At 36.6% G+C, this 20,613-nt stretch overlaps 1 protein-coding gene across 1 annotated transcript in view; it reads right to left on the reverse strand.

Moving 5' to 3' along the window:
* BNC2 (basonuclin zinc finger protein 2) overlaps nt 1–20,613 on the reverse strand; it is a 410,152-nt gene that overhangs the window by 228,315 nt on the left and 161,224 nt on the right. Inside the window, exon 4 of the mRNA XM_054583184.1 lies at nt 14,007–14,090. Coding sequence (XP_054439159.1) covers nt 14,007–14,090 — 84 coding nt within the window. The remainder of the gene's footprint in view (nt 1–14,006; nt 14,091–20,613) is intronic.

The following is a 20,613-nucleotide window of genomic DNA, read 5'->3' on the forward strand; positions in this document are numbered from 1 at the left end:
AGGACATGTTGTCTCAGATTGTCTTCTCAGCTCTTTGAAACCTACTTCCTATCAGATCTTGGAACCAGGTTCTAGTAAGCAAGTAGAGAAGAGCAATCAGACCAAGTTAGTCCCTCTTTAACCCAGAAGGAGTCCTGTCCCTCCACATGCCTGGCTCCAATCAACAGATCCCCTGATTTAAATACTGGTTTTACAAGCATTGCCCTGAAAGGATTCCAGAAAACAGACCCAAACAGATTTATCTGCATAGTTCAACAATGACTGAAAATCCAAGTTGCATAATTTAGAAGAGAGCCAAGTGAAACACTGAAAACGTATCCTTACACATATTGTAAGGTTGCCTTATGCCACTATTTTTCTCATTAGGCAAACTGAACAAATCATTCATAGGTGATTGGTATGAAATCTTTTACTGGTTACTGATTCACAAAACCACAGAAATAACACATATTTTGTTAACAGCCAGGTATGTTGCTGTGGCATCACAGGTAATCACTGTTGAAATGGAAATGAGGCGCCCCTATAATTATGAGACGAAAATCTTTGAAATAATGTATCCAAATATCTGATTTGTCAATTTGGAAATGTTTAACATCCATGTGGAGCAGTAATTTAAAAAAAAAATCTAATTGTTCAGGGCAAAATGAAATAACAGTTAAGATTTTACCATACACATTCGTAACTCCTCTGTGTATAATCCTAAAAGGGTACTGTTCTAAATCCATTCTCTATATGAGATTAAGTAGGAACAACAAATACCAGTCATCAGGCACTATTCATAAAAGTAAACCAAGAGGGAATTACCTATGACATCTTCTTCTGCAATTCTTTAAATTATTGAACACCACGTTAAATTCTGTTAACAGATTAAAAGAATGCCATCAAGTAGTTAAGCAACCTGGGACCAAGATCAGTAACGTGCATACCTTTAATTTAATTTCCCAAAAGCAAAGTTTTCATTTTTGGACACAGAGAAACCAACTTCGCTCTGACATGTGGCTCAGTGGGTTGGGCATTATCCCTCAAACTGAAAGGTCACTGGTTTGTTTCCTGGTCAGGGCACATGCCTGGGTCACGGGCCAGGTTGGGGCCGTGCAAGAAGCAACCAATCAATGTCTCTTTTGCACATTGATGTTCTCTCCCTCCCACCCCTCTCTCTAAGAATAAATAAAATCTAAAAAATAAAAGAGAGAGAAGAAAAAGAAAACCAACTTTATGGAGTCAGGAAGCTGGGGTTAAGAAAGTAGGCAGAGTAAATAATAAGAGCAAAAAAACACCAAGCAAAAGTTCTCAATCAAATATTAAGTAATGGCACTAATAAATTTCCTTTGCTCTAGGATCGATTCATTTTTCAAAATGTTTCTTCATTCTGCTCTCTGATAGGAGTGTTTTCTATTTCATACAAAAGATAACGAGTGTTTCTTGCATGTGTTAGACATGGACTTATATGACTACCAGTTATAAACAAAATTCTGTTGCACATCAAAGAAAAAGACGTTGTTTATTCAAGAAATTTCTAATGGTTTCATTTGTAAGTAAAAAATTTCTCTTTATCTGAGACCCAAAAGTACAACAGAGTAGAGTTGGAAAACAGCAGGTAGCTCTCATAATGAACTTTGGGAGTTTTGAGAAAATAATATCTGAAGGCATTTCTTTCTTCTGGGGTCAGCAAATGAATGGTTCAAAAAGAATAAACTATCTCAGGAAATATTCTGAGTTTAAAAAATAAATTTCTACACAACTGACACAACTGGAGGGGAAGAAGAGGACCATTCTTACATTCTTGCTAATTAAAATTTCCAGTTCTTATGGTCCTCTATATACACAAATCCCAGAAAGAAAGGCTTGCAGGATCAGGCCTGTACCAAGAAAAAGTATACCATCATCACATTAATTGTATTATTACTTCATAATGCTAACTAGCCAGGTTTATATAGACGAGATTAAATAACAAGATAATCTTATAAACAATGCTCATTTCATCAGTGTACCAAATAGGTCTGATTCATATCACTGAGCGTTCTTCTAATTAATTTATGCATCCACATGCTTTAATTTACACAGACAGACACCTACACTGGGGTGGGGATAGCTTTTTTTTTTAATGTCTTGAACTTTGAGACGGGTTCATGTTTAGACTTCCCAATGTTGCTGTTTTAGTTCCTCTACACTTCAAAAATAAAGTTACTTTAAATACCTTGCATTAAAGTTGAAGCAGGCAGGAAAAAAATATTTTACCAAACTCAATACCCCTGCCAACATTTATATGTTTAACTTTAGTACAACTGTACTCAAACTTACAACCAGATCTGTCCATTCCAAAGTTGTAACCTTACCTCTTCTTACTGATATTCCCCTCAAAGCCTTTTGGATATGTAAGTTCACCTGATTATGGTACCAATTTTAAACTCCTACATTTGTTTTAATGCAATTTCTAGTGATGTGGTGGGGAGGCTTCAAATTTAAAAATATTATTTCTACTAACATAAGGGGCTTTTTAAAAGGACACTCCACGATGCTGGTTTACAACAGCAAGTACCACCAGTCAACAGTTTTAAATGGAAAAACTCCATAGAGGGAGGAACATTCAACTCATCCCAATTCCTTAACCAGAAAGATAAAAACATCTCTACTGAATACAGACACACTTAGAATAAACTACTAATGACATCACAATAATGCCAGTACACTTTGAAAACCCTTAAAAAACAACCACATAAAAGCATATCCTGGTGTTAAGCCTATCACAGCTTAGTTATTTTACAACTTCTATGGATAGCTTCAGTGTGGGGATGAGGATGTCTGTTTTCCCATTTAATTAGGCAAACAAAAAGGTTTTTGTTTGTCTTTAATATAAAACTTTTATTTATGTATTTGATCAATGTTTATTTTCAGGACCTTAATACAATAACAGATGCCAGCTACATTATCTGTTTTTGATTATAAACTCCTAGAGGGCAGAGACCCTGTCTATTCAGCTCACTTTTTATAGGATGAAAACACAGTGCCATATGCAAAAAGGTACTTAAAGATGGTTTATATATTAACAATGATATCAAGAGGCTTGGTCTACTTCTAGACTCCATCAGATTCCACTACCATGTATTGAACATTCAAGAGTAACACTTTCATATTCTTTGGTAATTTTATTCTTCTGATGTCAGCAATGGCATTTCTTTTTTGAAACAGGGATTATTTAGATGGAGCTACTTGCACTTCTTAATGTTGAAGAATTAGTTTTTGTTCAACACCTAAATTCAAAGTAACTGACACTAGAAGATAAAAGAAAAAAAATCCAAACTGAAACATTTCATTTCTTAGCATCAAGTTAGTACATTTCCTGCATTTGGCAGAAGGACCTGCTGTTTTCATGGAGGAACCTGTTAAGACCACTACTGTGGTACCTAAAAATGTAGCCTCTTCACATTCTTTTATTTGTGTCCACTACAATTATATAAACAAAGGACACACTGAGTTAAACAATTTTCTGTGAAAAGAAGAAATTTAGAACACCGTTATATACTTACAAACTCTAAAGGAATAAAAACCAGTAAACAGTATCTTAAGGGCTTTGACTCATCAAAAATGAAGAATAATTTACTAACTGTAAATTTTGGATAAATCTTTAAAAATTTCTAACTCTGTTTCCAAATATGTACAATGAAAACATTCAATTACATAATATCAGGTAATTTCTAGGTTTAAATTTTAAAACAATACAAAGGAAATACTGAGTCTAAAGAAAAGTTTAATGCAAGCTCACAAACTGAGATTTCATTAACTACCCTAACAGAAGATATTTTTCTTCCTTTTTCAGGTGGAGGTAGGTAAACTATATGTCCTCAATGTAAATTATTCATTATGACTAACTCCAATAAAATTTCCAAATAGAACATAACTATTCTTGTAAGCATAAAAATATGGATTTAAATGTAATAAGACATATAAACAAAATCCATATACATGCACACACTCCCACCCATACACATAATTCTATTCAAGCCAAGAATTAAAATATTTCGTTTTTCTACCTTATCTTTCTCCTTCTATGAAGCTTCTATGAAGCCGCAAGAACTTAGCAACTTAAATAAAGTATAAATAAGCATCTTATTCAACATTTCTTATATTAATACTGACAGTTCCCAATATGAACAGCTTAAGTTAAATTGTCAATCTGAAATATAACTCTTATAATATTTCAAGATTGGCAATATAACTCGTGATATTTCAAGATAAGAGAATAATATTCTCTTGTACAAAGTGGTGTTGGGAGAGAATGCAGAATGTAGTTAAATTCTCAAGCCATTCAACCAAGGCTTATTTAATCTATAATGTACCTGAAATGTAGAACTCAGGATACAGAATCTAGTAATTTAATGCTACTTAAACAAAGAAAGTAGTGGTACCAATGGAGTAAGAATATAAAAAGGTCCTGTAGGGGCGTACAGTCCACATGCCACCAAAATTTTAAAATGGTGGAAAAATCTTAAGTTCATGAACCTACTTTTTATCTGTAAGCATTTGTTTACATACTTAGAAAAGAAAACTTAAAGCAATTACTTAGGGTACTATCATTGTCTTGTTTTGAGAAATGAATGTGCTACAGAATGCAGTGACTTCTTCCAAGTAAAGGAAAAAAACACAAAGGTATCTTGTTCAAAATTTTCTATGTTCACCTTGGATTTCTTATCCTTGGGAGGGGGGAATTATAAAACTATTTAAAGGTAAATAATATTTAAATAGTCAAGATTTATGAAATTTTCGGGGAAAAATTTCTTCCTTTTATCTGCTTAACCAACAGAAGCTAAATAAGTTTATATAATAACAATAATGCATTCAGCATTAGCTACCTGCTAGGTACAGTGCCTTATACTCACAGATGATGTCCTTCAATCCCCTCAACAATGCTAAAAAGATAAGACATGAAAAAATCAAGTCTTCCTATTCTATTTCATTAATTAAAATAAATTCTAAAGGTCAAAACACATAGAAGTAATATCCTAACTACTGGTTATTATATTAGACTTCAAGCAAGTTTAGATCAGAGTTTTAAAAAAGAGGGTAGTGACTTGGCCACAAATTTTTGGCTTTCACCAATAACAATTCCATTTAAGAATCCAGAGAAAAGGATAAGTCAGTGAGCATTCTGAATTCCTTTTTAAAATAACCAACTGAGGTTCATTCACATACCTTAGAAAAATCCACCAACTGTCACACAAGTTATATAAAAATGCACCCTAAGTCTTATAAATTTATAATTTAAGTACTGTGGATATTAATCCTTTAACCACTAACAGGCAAACAAAGACTGTAAATGAAAACAGAATTGCAGTTCATGTCTACGGAGGATGGAGAATGAAAATAGGTTGTAAAATAGAATATATGATGTACGTCCAAAAAGTATCAAGCCATGTACTATGAAAAAGACATTTATTGAAGAAGATAAAAGATACAAGAAACATTGTACATAGGATAATTGTGCCTCAGTCCCCTTCAAAGTAGGCACCTTGGGACCTCACACAGTTCTCCCAATCATCATCAGCTGTCCTGTCATATTTTCCTGAATCTCATCGATGGTCTGAAATCCCTTCCCTTTCAAAGGTGATTTTAGTTTTGAGAAAAGCCAGGAATCACAGGCACCTAATGTGGGCTGTAGTGGGGCTGAGTCTCCTGGGTGATTTGATGTTTCACCAAGAAACTCTGCACAAGACATGATGCATGAGAGAGCAAGTTGTCGTGATGAAGCTGCCATCACCAGGTGCCCACAGCTGCAGCCATTTTTGTCGTGTTGCATCTCTCAACCAACAAAGAACATTGATAGTACTCCTTATTAATTGTTTGGCCTGAAGGGATGTACTCATGATGGACACCCCTCCCAATAAAAAAAAAAAAAACACAGTTAATGTGATCCTGATACTGCTGCAACTTTGCCACAACTTCAAGTGTGGGGAACCAGACTTCCATTGGGATGACTCGGCCTTCACTTCTGGATCACAGCCACACACCCACCACTCATCTCCAGTTATGACCTTGAGGAAATCTGGTTCGTTGGTAGTGGTTTGAACCAAGTCATTAGCAACTGCAACACAATGTTCCTTCTGCCCTGGTAGCAGAAGCTGCAAATTAATCTTGCCACAACATGTTTCATGCCAAGATCCTACATCAAAACCTCAGAGTTGCTTTTGGAATCCCCAGGTCAGCTTCCAGTTCTTGCACAGTGAGTTGCCAATCTTTGTTGATTGCAACCCATACACATTCAACATTTTCAGGTGTTCTGCTTATTGCAGGGCTTCCAAAATGTCGATCACTTTCAACAGATTCTTGACCATCTCTGAAGCATTTGTGTCACACATTTATTTGTGCTACACTCATTGAATCATCTCCGAAATCCTTCTGAAGAATCCAAATAGTTTCTACAGAGGAATGTTCAAGCTTAACACAAAATTTCAATGCAGATTTTTTGCTCTACATGCTCAGTCATTTCAAATGTGACAGCCACACAGTACACAGGCTCACTCAACAGCGTCTACCACCCCCACTGACTAGTATAGTGAAGTCATCATTGTTCATACATGCACGTTCCAGTCCACTCTCCTTGGCTGCCAGTTTACATCGATGCCACGCAAACCCTTCTCGTTACATTAACAATGGCTGGACTTTTTCCAGACAGACCTCATAAAAGGATAAAAATAAAGTAAGAATAAGGAAAAGAGAAAATAGAGAAGGCAAAGCAAAAGGAGGGAAAAAAATGGAGAAACATAACTGGAAAAAGTAGAGAAAGGACTGACCAAGGAAACTAAGATCAGGTTTGCAGTAAAATGGCTCTTGTCCAAGGTTTGCCAGCGCTCTGGACCATTGCTTCTCTCTGACAGAGGGATTACCTCTCCTGTGGTTTTTAAAAAATGCTTTCTGTACCTAAACAGTCTCATTTTATTTTTCAAATTCCCATGTTTATTTTTAAATAAAGTTCAAGTTTGAAAACTTTGCTTATGTGTAAAAGGAATGACTTATTTTAGAAATGTACTTTGGAACCTACACACCATGCTTACTTTAGTGCTCAAAACCTCAGAGATGTCCTGACATTCCAAACCTGACAGTCTTTTCTTTGTAAAGAAATTAGGGCTGCCTCGTTCCACAGTGCCTGAAAATTACATCTGAAGTCAGTCTTCACTGATTGTGCAAAGCCTTAAAAATATGTTCATTTGCAAGAGTAGTAATCTATCACCAAAAATAGTTGTTTTTATTCACAAGAAAACAACATAGACGTATCCAAAGTGGCAGATGCTCCCAAAAGGACATCCAAAGTTGGTTGTCGGAAAGAAATTGTTCTCTAACCTGGAGTATGCATGCAGAGCAATGGCACCAAATATTGTACTCAGAGCCAGATTCTATAGAAAGGTAAGCTGTGCATCAATTTAGCCTGGCTAAGCAGGCCAAGAACTGCACCCACCCTGACTTGATCTGATGGCTTCTTTCTCCCAATCCACCTACCCATCCTCTTTGTGCTCCAATAAACCACTTGATCCTTACTATAATCCCTCAATACCATAAGAATTATTTTATATAAAAATTAATTAAATAATGTACCACTTTCAATATATTGATCCTACAAACTGTAACTCTGTGAAGTGGTTCAACACGATGTCATCACTACACAGCAACTTGTTTCATTTACAGTATCTGTTTCACTTCTACTCATGAGCTAATATAATTCAATTTTTTTTAACTGCACACAGGCTGCTAGACACATGTGCATGGCAAATGGAATCTGAACTTAGCTTAACAGCCTCATTTATTCCTGATGGTTTAAATTATTTCATCACAATTAATGACACCCCCTCAGCTTCCTGTGCAGCACTGCCAGATGTTCAGAGACCACAAAGCCACTCTCTTCTTTGACGGCTGGTGACAAGTCGTCCTCTGAAGGACATTCCCCAGATACAGGGGCCGGATGACACCTCCATTGCTTAGCACCTCTCTGCCTCCCACAGTAACCATGTTGAGGAAAAAGAGGAAGGCATGAGAAACCAGCAAATGCATTAATGAGGGCAAATTATGTGAAGTGATCTAAACTCCAAGGAACTTGGCTCCTGTCACAGGAGTTCCTAACCTTGTTGTTTTATGAAAGAATTCTTCACCTCCACTTTCCCAGCCATTGGCACCCACTAAGGCGCCTAGCAAGGCATCTATCCTCGGGGAATATCAAGGGACAATAAAAATATAAATCTCTCCATAGGGATCTTTTTTGATTTTGGTTAATTTTGTTTTGAGGATGTTGCTTAAACTTACCACATTAATCTTGATCATTGTGTTTTTGATAGTGAGTAATTTGAACAGTATATCACTGTCTACATATTCGACTGCAATTTTCCTCTAATATTCAATAGATTCTTCCAATAGCCATGTGAACTGTTTATCACAAGCTGCCAAAATGTTGTATAACAGTTTTGCCTCTTTTTCCTTTATATGTTTTCCTGAAGTATAATATAATTGATATACAAAAAGTTGCACACATTTCATGTATACATCTTGATGAGTCTCAATTACCTATTTTTTTAGGCCTAGTAGGATTTATTCTTTTCAGGAGCTATTGGCTTTTGTTTTTCTTTCCTGTTAGGTTTTGTTTGTTGATTTATGTTAATTTTTTTAAAGAACATACTGAAAAACAGACTTTACACTTCTTTTTTTATTCTAAAATAGGAAAAGCCACTTATTCTTCCCCTAAGGAAAAATTTCTTTCCTGAGTGCAGAAATTCAGAAATAGCATCTTATATTTGTCATTTGAATTTCACCAACAAAGTAACAGATTTGCATAATCACGAGTTGCTAAGAGGGTATCATAAATAAACATACTAGCCCTTTTACAGTAGGAATCCAATACTATAGCTCTAATTCGGAAAACATTCCCATCAACTAGTGAACATGTGGCAGACATTTTATGGATTATTTTTTAAAAGTTTAAAAAAATAAAAATGCTGATCTTATTCAGGGAATAAGGGGCCTTTTCGTTTGCCAAAAAGTGTAATAGGAAAACTGAAAGGCCACCTGTGTCAGCCCACCCTATAGTATGAACATGAGCTATAAGAACATTTTGGAAAACATTTTTAAACTGAGATGAAAAAAAAAACCAATATCAAGAGAGATTCCAAGCAGATGCAAAATGCTTCTGTGCATGGTAGTGATTATGTGTGTGGCCTACACAGGCTAATTTCAGATGCCTCCAAAATTCATTGTACTTTCTCTTTTATAAGCTATTTGGGATTAAAACTAGGATTTCATCCATTTCAACTTTGACAACGGACACAAACACAAGGTAAGCTAATCAAGACAAACAAGTTGAATTTTCCCCCTCACAGATGGCTGTTTGAATCTTAAATGACTACTGAATTTTACCAGACATGCTACACTTAATATTTTGACATTTGTTTATTAAAATTATTTTCCTAAGAAGTCCTTTGAAACAAACAGTCTAGTTTTTATCAGAATTGAGGGATCAGAGAGAAGTCATGTTGATGGCATACTTGCAGCAAGTAGACAATAGGAAACTCTTAGCACTCCCGGAGTTGCATCACATTTTCCATGGACCAAAACTAAAATGAAATATTCAATTACTGAGAGGTAGATAAGTGAAATAAACAACTAATTTCATAGTGGAGTTGGGAGAGACTCATATGGACCTCATTCTGTTGTCTCCAAACACTTTATCGAAGAGGGAAAAGGAGCTGAATAAACTTTAAACTCTCATGTAGGGATGTATTACTTGTGTGTCCCTGGCAGATGTGGAAAGGAGATGAAATGGGCAAGGGAGAATCAAATATCCCATCGCTGCAGGTTTGCTGAGGGAAAGAGCACTGCAAAGATCTCACATCTGGCAATCATTTGTCAATAGCTGGAAAGAGAACGGCAGGAAACTTTCTGGCTCTTGGAGAAGATGAAAAGACAAAAACCATGTGTCACACACACACACACACACACAACACACACACACACACACACACACTCTGCAGTGGGGTACAATGACTACTACACTTATCCTCCACCCCTCCTTATCCCCACTAAATTTAATGATCTTCAGATATACTCTATTCCATGGTCAAAAACATGCAGTCACTTCACTTGTTAAAGCTGCAGTGTATGTACATTTTTCAAATAAACCCCAGGGCTGATGTTAGAAAATCAAAATCAGTCAAGCATAGACCGCCTGGTACTTTGGGCAGGAATCCTTGTGGTTTAGTCAATAAACAGAATCTGAATGAAAGACACCACAGTAACTAGACAGTAACGTTTTGAACAGTTCTTAACCTGAAGGGGGCTGGGGAAGGCGGGTGCACTAGTGACCATGGACATAAGTCTACCAGTCCATTTGCATCACTCACTCTTCCTGTGACATGACTGTGTTTAGCACAAGGTCATCTATTATTTCTAACATACACTAGAAAAAAGTGAATTTATATTTGAGGGATGTTGTGAATGAATTTGGGGAGGAAGCTGTTGAGTTTTTTAAAAAATAATTATACCAATTTAATAGGGTAGGAAGGGAAAATCTCAGATTCTGTTTAGTCCACACTGGTGATAACAACATAAAAAACTTGCTAGCTTCATTATGAATTAATAAAAATGACCAGGTTTGCCTCGGTCAGTTTATCATGTAATAAAAACTTTTCAAAATACCCCACACAAAATTAAGTTCAAAATCATAGGAATTTAAATCATTCATGTGATCTATAGACTTCAATGGGCAGCTTTTGGTTCACCCTTACGCTGCATTTAACTAGCAGCAGCCGCCAAGCTCATCCCTGTGAGTCCATGAGTGAATGCTGCAGGTTGTTTAATAACCTGGCAAATTCACAGTAGCTTGTCAAATTATTACAGGAACAGTGTCATCACTAAACAAGCCTGATCACGGTTAATTACAATGCAGACTAGAGAGCAGCCACAATTGTTCATTAATTACAGGAAGCACCTCATTTAAATTTTATGGAAATTTACACTTGCACCCCGGTATGTCTGGAAAAAAAAAGTGATCCTTCACGCGTTCACAGAAGAAAGGAGTCTGTGGTTTATGAAACATCACAGTAAATTGGGTCTAATATGGTACTGAAATATTGGTTCACTATTTACTCTAATTTTCTAAGAACTGTAGTGGTGAAAAATATCAAGTCAAACCCCACATCTTGAATTCCCAACCAAGAAAGGAAATGAGCAGGGCCTACTGTAACAACTTAATACATAATGAGGTTCGGTTAAACTAAAAAAGTAACTTTTCTCTGATTAAAAATAAAATATTTAATAGCAATTAAGAGAGTATAAATTAGAATAACCATTTCCTATAAAAATAATTACATAAGAACACAATTTTTAGCTGCTATACTTCAGTTAACCTCCCCAGCTGAAGAAAGTAGTTTCATATCCACTTCAAAAGCCACTGAGGAAAATGAACAAAGTTAGTGAATCAAAGTCTTCATTTCCAGCTTCTTTTCTAAATCATGCACATTAAAACAAAAAAAAACAGCAGATGCCCTTGCAAAACTCAGGTCAGGCACAGATTTCAAGGATTTTAATCATTCAAAACCAAAGGTATATTCATGAAAGAGTGTCAGGAATCTTGGGATTATTGAACACTAACATTGTCAAACCATCTGAAAATTTAGGGATAAAAGCAAAGGGTTAAAAGGAAGCAGGTAAGAACACAGAAAGCGACTCCACCAGTCATGAAAACTCATGAACATAAAAGTAGATCAGACATGGGTGCTGTGTGTCCACATGAAAACCCTCCCTAGGAAAAAGTATAAACAAACTGTTGCTCCTACATCAAGGTGCCCAGAGGGTTATTCTCAGAATCTAAGAGGCCAAACAGCAAATCCTCTGGTGGTTATAATGCCTGGCCCTAGGGGAAAGCCTGCGATACAAGCCGGGAAAAACAAATGACTCTGATGACCCTGGCAAGTCCTATACTGAGTTCCCTAGAGTGTAAAGTTGGACTGAAAAATAAGAGACGGCTCATTCTGTATGGGGCGGGAGAGGGGAGAAACCAAATACCAGACTACATTCCATGGCAAAAATGAAAGGACTTGAGTAGCTAAAAACTACTCCAGGAATTGTTAGATGGTGAAGAACACATTAAGTGTCAAGTTTATTATGACTGACATATATGGATATGTACTAGAAATTATTAAAATGAATGGAAGCCATAGTTAGAAAGGAAGAGGAAAAAAAGAAGGAAATAGTTCAAGTGGGTCCCAGTTAATTCACCAATTCGACATAGTTGACTATCTTTGGACAGATTCAACCTTTCCACACAGTCTGCCAAAATGGTGTTGCAAGAGGAGGAATACAATAAAATGAGCACTTTCATTTCTACACCCAGGAGCTTGGTCTTCTCTGCAAGGCCCATGCTGAACTGTCAACTCCATAATCTGTTTAACAACCTACAACCAGAGTTTCACTTAAGCCTGTAAATATACATTTTCTCCCCTGGTATATTATAATAATGTGCTCCACTGGTCTCTTTCAGTTTTATTTCATACACTCACATCTGCAAAACCCATTGCTCTTTTCACCGTAACTTAAGGTTCAAAAACAGATTATCCAACAGCCACCCATGACAGGCCATTCCAGGTGATATGTTTGAAGACCATCAACTGTCGTACCCAAAGAGGTCAAGGATCAGACTATTCCCCACAACAAGTCTTCCATCATTCTGTATTTATGTGTCACACACAAGCTGTTAACTTTACAAAACTGGGAAATACGTGATCACGTCTCGTATGTGTCACACCTGCTTTTCTGTTGTATCATAGCCATACACCACCCAAACAGTACTAGTCTGTGGCACTGAAGAGCTCAGGTGGTCTTCCCTAGTCCAAGCGCAGGTGTGCAAGAGATGGTGTACCCTTCAGTACCATAAAAACTAAAACCTCCTCCAAACACCACTTCTACCTTCACTCCCACTATGAAGAAATAATTTTTAAAACTATTTTCTTTTCTTATGTGGAGTGTCTACAACCAGTAGAATGTTTTAAAGTTGAACTCACTGTGCTCATCTCACGAGTCTAAAAAATTTTAGAAAACGATGCCAAATGGAGGCTCTAAAAAATACTATGAGTTTGGTCATGCTAGGAAATGACATCCATGTTGAAACTTCAGCTTGTATCTTTGCATCACTGGCACAATCCTTAAATAATTAAAAGGTACATGGAGTGGAAACATTAGTTTGGATAAGAGGTCATATTTATATTTTTAGTTTTCAATGTACCAAACTGCTTTGATTGCCTCAAGCCCACACAAAATGAACTGAATTCCAAGTCAATACTTTCACAAAAATACACTTTGTTAATAAACTTAGTATTTCACCAGGGTACATATCTCCCAATTCATGAAGAAGAAGACACTTAATGAGTCCTTTTTTTTTTTTTTTTTTTTTTTTTTTTAAGGGCAGGGCCCATTTGAATGGGTTTCAGCCTCCTGAGCTGGGAGACCACAATGCAGGAACCATGACTTGCTCACCATGTCCCCAGTGCCTCAAACAGTGCTTAGCACATTACCGCGATGAATTAAAAAAAATGAGAGCTAATATTCCTGGAGTGCCTGTTGCATGCCAGACCCTAAGCCAACTGTTAGGTATGCATTAGAACATGTAATCCTCATAATCACCTTGTACGGTAGATCTTCATTTCATACTTGAGAAAGCTAAAGCTCAGTTAGGTTGAATGACTTGCCAAAGGTCTCACAGCAGCTTGTGTCACCTGGGCAGCCAGACTTCAGAAACCATGGTCTTATCCACTGCAGTATATACTATCTCTTGGATAAATAAATGAATGACCGCTAGTTACAGACAACTTATCCTGAAAAGAACTTTTTGCTGCACATATACAACACTGGTCCCTCTTTCACATTTGTCTCAATGGATGTCCGTCTGCTGATCTCACTGGTACATCTTGTATGGCCTTCAGGGACCACCGTTTCTGTGACACCACCCCCAACTGATAAAACAATAAGACTCCAACCTGGACTTCCAGCCTCTGGTCTGGCTCCTCCAGGTTTGGGCAGAAGTCTGCACCCAGCACTCTGCCAGCACATGCCACTGGAACCTGGGGGAATATGGCTGAGTTAGATAGATGCCGGGTGTGGAGGCTGAGAACTACACATAAACACACTTGACCTAGGCAGAAGCAGGGACACCCCAACTGCAGTTCTGAAACAGGTCATCATGGCTTAACAGGGTTTCAGTACTTAGTAGGTCAAACCTATTGCAAATAGCACACATCCAAGTTTATTAACTACCAAGAAGGTAAACTCCAAGAAGAAAAGATCCATATAAATTTTCCCCCCTTGTATCTACAGCACATAGCATAAAATAGGTACTTAAATATCTGTAGACAGATGGAGGAGAGATGAAGGATGGTAAAAACGCATGGAGGAAGGAAATACGGGAAGAAAAAAAGAAGTAGAATGGCTGCTTGATATTTGGTAATGTATTTTCCTCTATCTTTAAATTTTCTTATGTGGGGATTAAGAAAATTTCATTCTATAATGCCTAAAGTTCCTTTGTACTTTTAAAATACCTATTCAAATTTATTATTCCTGTCCCTGGTAAAGGACAGCACAGGCAGAGTTATTTATTAATATTTATTATTTTTTACTTACTATCATTAAATTATATGTAAGAGTGTTATTTTATGCTTGTTCTAATAATAGAAATGATAAGAATAAAACTATAATATAGTGAATGTTTCTGTTTCTAAAATTCTACGTTGAAAGCCACTAAGATTCCCTTTCAAAAGTAAGTTATTTATTTCATCTAATCTCTCCATGGAATACATAACTTGCTTTTGAAAGAAGGTAAAGGGATTAGCCAAAGAACAAATATGCATAAACTACAGACACAGACAACAGTGTGGTGATGGCCAAAAGGAAGCAGGGGGCAAGGGCTGGGTAAAGGAGGGAAAGGGGAGGAACAGGGAGAAATCTGTAATAGTGTCAATAACAAAAATAAAATTTAAAAAATGAAGTTATTATAGTCATTCTCATCCTGAAATCCTGCCTATTATAACTCTCACTTTGTTTTAGACTTTTTGAGATAAGGATAGAAAGATTTAGATTTTATTTAAACCTGTTTTTTCTGTTTTAAAAATTTTCTCTAATATTCAATAAGTTTAGACATACTCTATCTTCATTGATCATACATCTATCTACATGTATCAGAATCTCAATCCATCAATCAGCTTCACCTCACCTGTATCCTTGTGCTATCAAAGACTTCCTTTGGTCATTTTTTTAAACTCCAATTAGGATCATCTGTGCCAATCAATTTTCTTTATTTAGAGATCACTTTTCAGCCAAGCATGCTGCCGTAGAAGGTATTTCCCTCTTCCTTTTGACCCACAAATCAGTTCACTTTTCCAAATTTACACAATGTCAATAAGCTTCATTTTGCAAGTTCACTAATGAATATTACTGATTTTTTAAAAAGCATTTAGTCAATTCCTCAAATATTTTAGATTCAGCTCTCCTATTCTTTTTAGTCTCTCATTTTTTCTTACTGCCTATGTCCATAAGGTGAAATGGACAGAATATCATCTGTCTTTGAAACTAACCACTCTTTACCCAGGAATTTCACCAGTGAAGCCCAAGAGGGAAAGGAAAGGGAGGTCACATTTATTGAACACTTGCAATGAGCCAGTCACCATATGGGCACCTTACATATAGACATAACCTGGCTTTTCTTTTTCCTTTTAACAATCTTATGGGATATGAGCATCTGCATTTGACAAATGAAAAAAAAAACACAAAAACAAAACTGAAGCTTAGAGGAGGTAAATAACTAGGTCAGAGTCACATGCTAAAAAGTTGCACAGCCCAAACATAAAAAATAAGATTCAGAATGTATTTCAAAGAAGTTAATGAAAAACATGTAATAGTTGCATTTAGTGGCATCCAGTCTAGGGGCATTTTTTTGATGTTTCACCTGAAAGAAATTACAAAGAAGATAAAGGGAATGAAGAAGGTGTTACCAGAAACCAAGACCTACTACTTGCTATTTGGTCTAGGACAACATAAGCAATGTAAAAGGGAATTTATTCTCTAACTTGAGAAAGAAATGGGGCATGGAGAATAGTAGAGACACCGAGCATTTGTGTTGTGTCGCACAGAATAATGCTGATTCCATCCCTCAGTTGACATGTGGAAGGGCACTAATGAGTCATGCAACAATAATGCTCCCTAGAGTGTGATAGAAAGGTGGGGAAAAATTCATCTTAGAATATTCCATATCGCAATGAAACCCCCCAAAATGCTTCCTATAAAACCTCAATAACTATAACTACTTAAATGATTAAAGCAGAACCCACTAGCCACAATGTATGTATTGCAAATTAAGTGTAAACAACACATTATTTCATGTACACAAAACAAATTCCCACTTACCTTAATATTATTTGGCCATGTCACAAATACTAAGTTTCTAGTTCCTTTTTTCCCTCATGGAATGTACTTTATAAATACTCTCAACAGGAAAGGAGACAGTTATACAAGTACAATTACATTCAATTACAACCTCAGACACTTAGAAACATACAGTTCCTGAGAGAAAACAAAAGTTTATGAATAAGTTGAAGAAAACTGTGCCAGGCTACTAGAATGTTTCAATAATCCAAATCACAAACAGGAATTAGAAGGAAAGTAGGTAGAGTAGGTAGCCTTCTCATAGTTAGAAGGCTAGAATTTCAGAGCAGAAACAAATCCATGTCCATAAAAATTGGACTCCAATATTTTAAAGATGAGGAAATTGAGATTCAAACAAAACTGCAGTTTCACTGATGGGTACACTGATCAACAATACTCCTGCACCCCCATCAACAATAAGTGTTATTAACTATCATACAGAAAAATGTTTTTTAAGGAAAAGGCAAGTGATATCTAACTCCTATTTCATCAAAATGTACCAAGGAAAATACAAAGGATATAAAAGTTGATAACCTAACTAACTTATTATTCAGCCCACCTAGACAATTGGGTCTTTTGACTTAGAAGCCTTAGCTTTTAACTAGCTAGTTATAGAGTGATTAAAAACCACACAGAGAAATAGCAGAAATATTGTCTAAATTCTTATTATCACTCCACTTTAAATTAAGATAATAAAATACAGTGTATACCCAACCACTGTTTTCGCTGGCATATAAAATTTAAATTGATTTGGGGATTTCCAATTTTATCCACTTTCCCTCATGCTAGTGTTTAGTGTCTGTTTCAATGCCATACTTTAGTTCTCCAATTATTTTTGCAAAATATTCACAGTGATTTTTATCTCTGAAAAGTAGGAAGACTAAGGGAACTTTTAAAATTCTTTTTTGAATCAATACATATTTTGCTTTTAAAGTAACAAAAACATTTAAGTTAAAAAGAAAGGAAAATACTGAATTGATCAGCTAATGTTTCTAAAGATTCTGCCACAGGTTTCATTATGGGATGGTAATTGTCTAGTACTCATTTAAATTTCATTCTGCTGGTGCTGTAACAGGAAATAAGAGGCCTTGAAAGGGACCCTCTGGAATCCCCAGGGTAGGCAGAAGCTGAGTGCATAGCTACTCTCCTGTACATACCTCAAAGGAATCATGGTGTGTGAGAGAGCTATTTACAACTTACTTTGAGTATAATCAGCAGAAACAAAAGATATGACAACAAGCATAAAGGCCTCTCTTTCTTTCTCCTCTCAAGAGAATTCAGCAAGGGAAGGCCAGTGGGTATTCACTTCAGTGTCAAAAGGGCTTCCAGAAAATACATTTTCTGTGGGGCAGGGAGGAAATATGGCAAGCAGGAATTCCTACACATACACACTTTCTTTGTTTACTGAGATCACACATAAAGACCGTTAGGGACAAGATTTCTGAAAAGAAGATGGGAAAAGCCCCACACTGTAAATGGGATCCAGCGTTCAAAATATTTGAAGCAGAATGAAAGTATAAGGTGCGTGTAATGAAGAGGACCAAGAAGAGGGAAAGAGGCACAGACATGGTAACCTAGGAAATGAAATGTGTTACTGAGTAAAGGGCTTATAGAAATGGAGATGCTTCTTGCACAACCAGGGCCCATTAGAAACTTAATTTTATATTTTAAACATTAAACATTCAGGTAGGCACTTGCCTGATAGACACCATAAAAGTCACAGCCTAAATAAACAAACTGAATTCTCTGTCAGCTCAAGTCTCCTTAGTTAAGCTGGCCACAAGCCCAGATCAGTTCTGAAGTGTGTGTGTGTGTTTTGGTGGCTTCAGTCTAGCAATGAAGAGATGAGAGAAACATTCTTAACCCAAGAAGAACTTGAAAAAGAATGGGTAAAGAAAACTGATTTCAAAAATAAAGGGAAAGAGAAAATCCAAAACAAGTCCTCTCAGAAGAGTTAGGAACATGGCTGGGTGCAAGCTCTGTCACATCTGAAGTCAGAGAAAAGCAGTTATGGAACTTCAGCCTCATTTCAGTGGTTAGACGATGCCAAGCAGCAAAGGAAAAATATACTCAGATAAGAATTCAGGAAGACCATTAAATGAAATGGATTTGACAATAAGCTAGCCAGGAGCCTGTGTGAGAAAGAGTAGAGAAAGGAATAAATTAATTACCCACCACTGTAAAGATGAGGATGTATGCTAAACACACTACTCAAAATAAATGAATGCAAAAATTGAAAAACAGGAAGGTGAGCTGAATTGCTGGATGTGCGGTTAACTTATATCCTAATTTTTCAGGTTACAATTTAACTAAAAGACAACATTCCAAGCCTAAATTTTCTCAACCATGGAACCCCAGGCTAAGACTCAGAAGGACCAACTCTATGAACCTAAAGCTTAAGAATGAAAACACTGCTTACTGGTCACCGCTACTAGTGAGTCAAAACAGTATGCATATCCACTTTCCAATCGGGAATGGCTAGAACTGTGCTTAGTCTTACAGAGGCCTTAGATGAGACAGGTTCGTGCCAATGGGAACACGATGAGGATGAGCGATATGTTATAGAAGAACTGAGTAGGACAGCGGACAGGCTCCTGTCACCTCCCAAACAATGAACTACAAGATCAGGATGAAAGAAGAGAGAACAGAAAAGGGTCAAGTATGTGATTCTACTATTCAACAGGCTGACAGGCATAGAAGATGACTTAGGGCAGGGGGCAGGGAGACACAACATCCTCACAGGAGCCAGGACTGTTTAATCTAGGTTCACTCTCTCTTTCTCTCTCATGAGCTGGTATTCTTAGGTGAGCTGCCAAGAACAGGGCCCTAGGCTCCTTGATAGGAGCAACTTCTGCTGGTACAATTATAGGAGATTCTCACCACGACAAATAACAACAAAGAATACTTCGTTTTTATATTGTGCAATGTAGGATAAAAGGTAAAAAAATCTTTCTTCCCTGGTAATACCCTGAGGAACTTTCATGGGCAATGAATAATGCTAAAATTACATAGAATCTTCCTTCCAGAGTGCTCAAAGGACTTTATACATAATACTTATTAATTCCCACATCAGACAAGTAAGGGTTGGTATAATTTCCATTGCATCTTTTTTTTATTTTTAAACAAGAAAACTGGGGTCTATCGCTACTGTCTTCCTTCACATTTGATAAGTTGGATAAAACTGAAATTATGACAAAGTTCTTTCACTACTATGCTAGCGTTTTACTAGAAAAGTCTCCTACCATTTGAGAGTCTATTTATTTCCCCAACTCTTTAGCACTTACGAGAGTGTTAGTGCTAAAGAAAATAAAATTGTTTATATCTGTGCCATGGATGGGTTCTATATTAAGGAAACAAAGCACAGAGTTAGATTATTTTCAATTGGTTTGCAATCATTCTTTTAATTCAGCATTTTGGAAACTGAGCACTCCAGGTTTTTTCTTAGGAACATATATACTGCCAAATCTAACAATTGACATTAAGTAAAATTTCAAGAATGCTCATATATGCCCAGGTTAACTTTTTTCCTGCCCTAAAGGCTCAATGCAAGCTATCCTAAAGGCAGGTAAAATGAGAAAAGCACCAGCTTTGGAGATAGACCTCTGTTTAAGTCCCAGCAGTACCTTGTAAAGGATGGTCAGTTAGTTACCAAGTCAGGGCCTTGTTTCCTGCCTCTGTAAAATGGGAATGATTGTGGTTATTGAGGAGGATTGACAAGGCTGAAGAAGATGGTACATGTCATCTAACTAAGCATACAGTAAATACATAGTAGGTAAATAATATTTTCCTAGACATCCCCAACACAGCACCCCACTTCCATGAGGGCTGAGATGTTTAAGACAGTGAAGGAAGGAATTTGGGGGAAGGAAAGCAAGCCTCAAATGTCAAAGGAATAATATAAGCAATTAGGGAAACTAAAAAATTAACCTATTCAATTAGTCTCAATTAAGGGCCAGCTCAATCAATTTTTAGAAGGCTTCCTTGAATACCCAATTGAGAAGACTGTCAGTTGTACCTACGCTCTGAGAGACTGCCCACTGCAGTCTTCGTTGGGGGAAGTCATGAGCAGTGTCATATTCCATGCTCTGCCACTCATACTACCGCTGATCCCTTTACAATTAAAACATAAGGTAATTTGCTGGGTTTTCTTTCATGCTAGAGGCTTAACCT

Source organism: Pteronotus mesoamericanus, unplaced genomic scaffold (assembly GCF_021234165.1).
Source record: "Pteronotus mesoamericanus isolate MK-2021 breed Mesoamerican mustached bat unplaced genomic scaffold, CSHL_Meso_final contig_73, whole genome shotgun sequence".
Taxonomy (NCBI): Eukaryota; Metazoa; Chordata; class Mammalia; order Chiroptera; family Mormoopidae; genus Pteronotus; species Pteronotus mesoamericanus.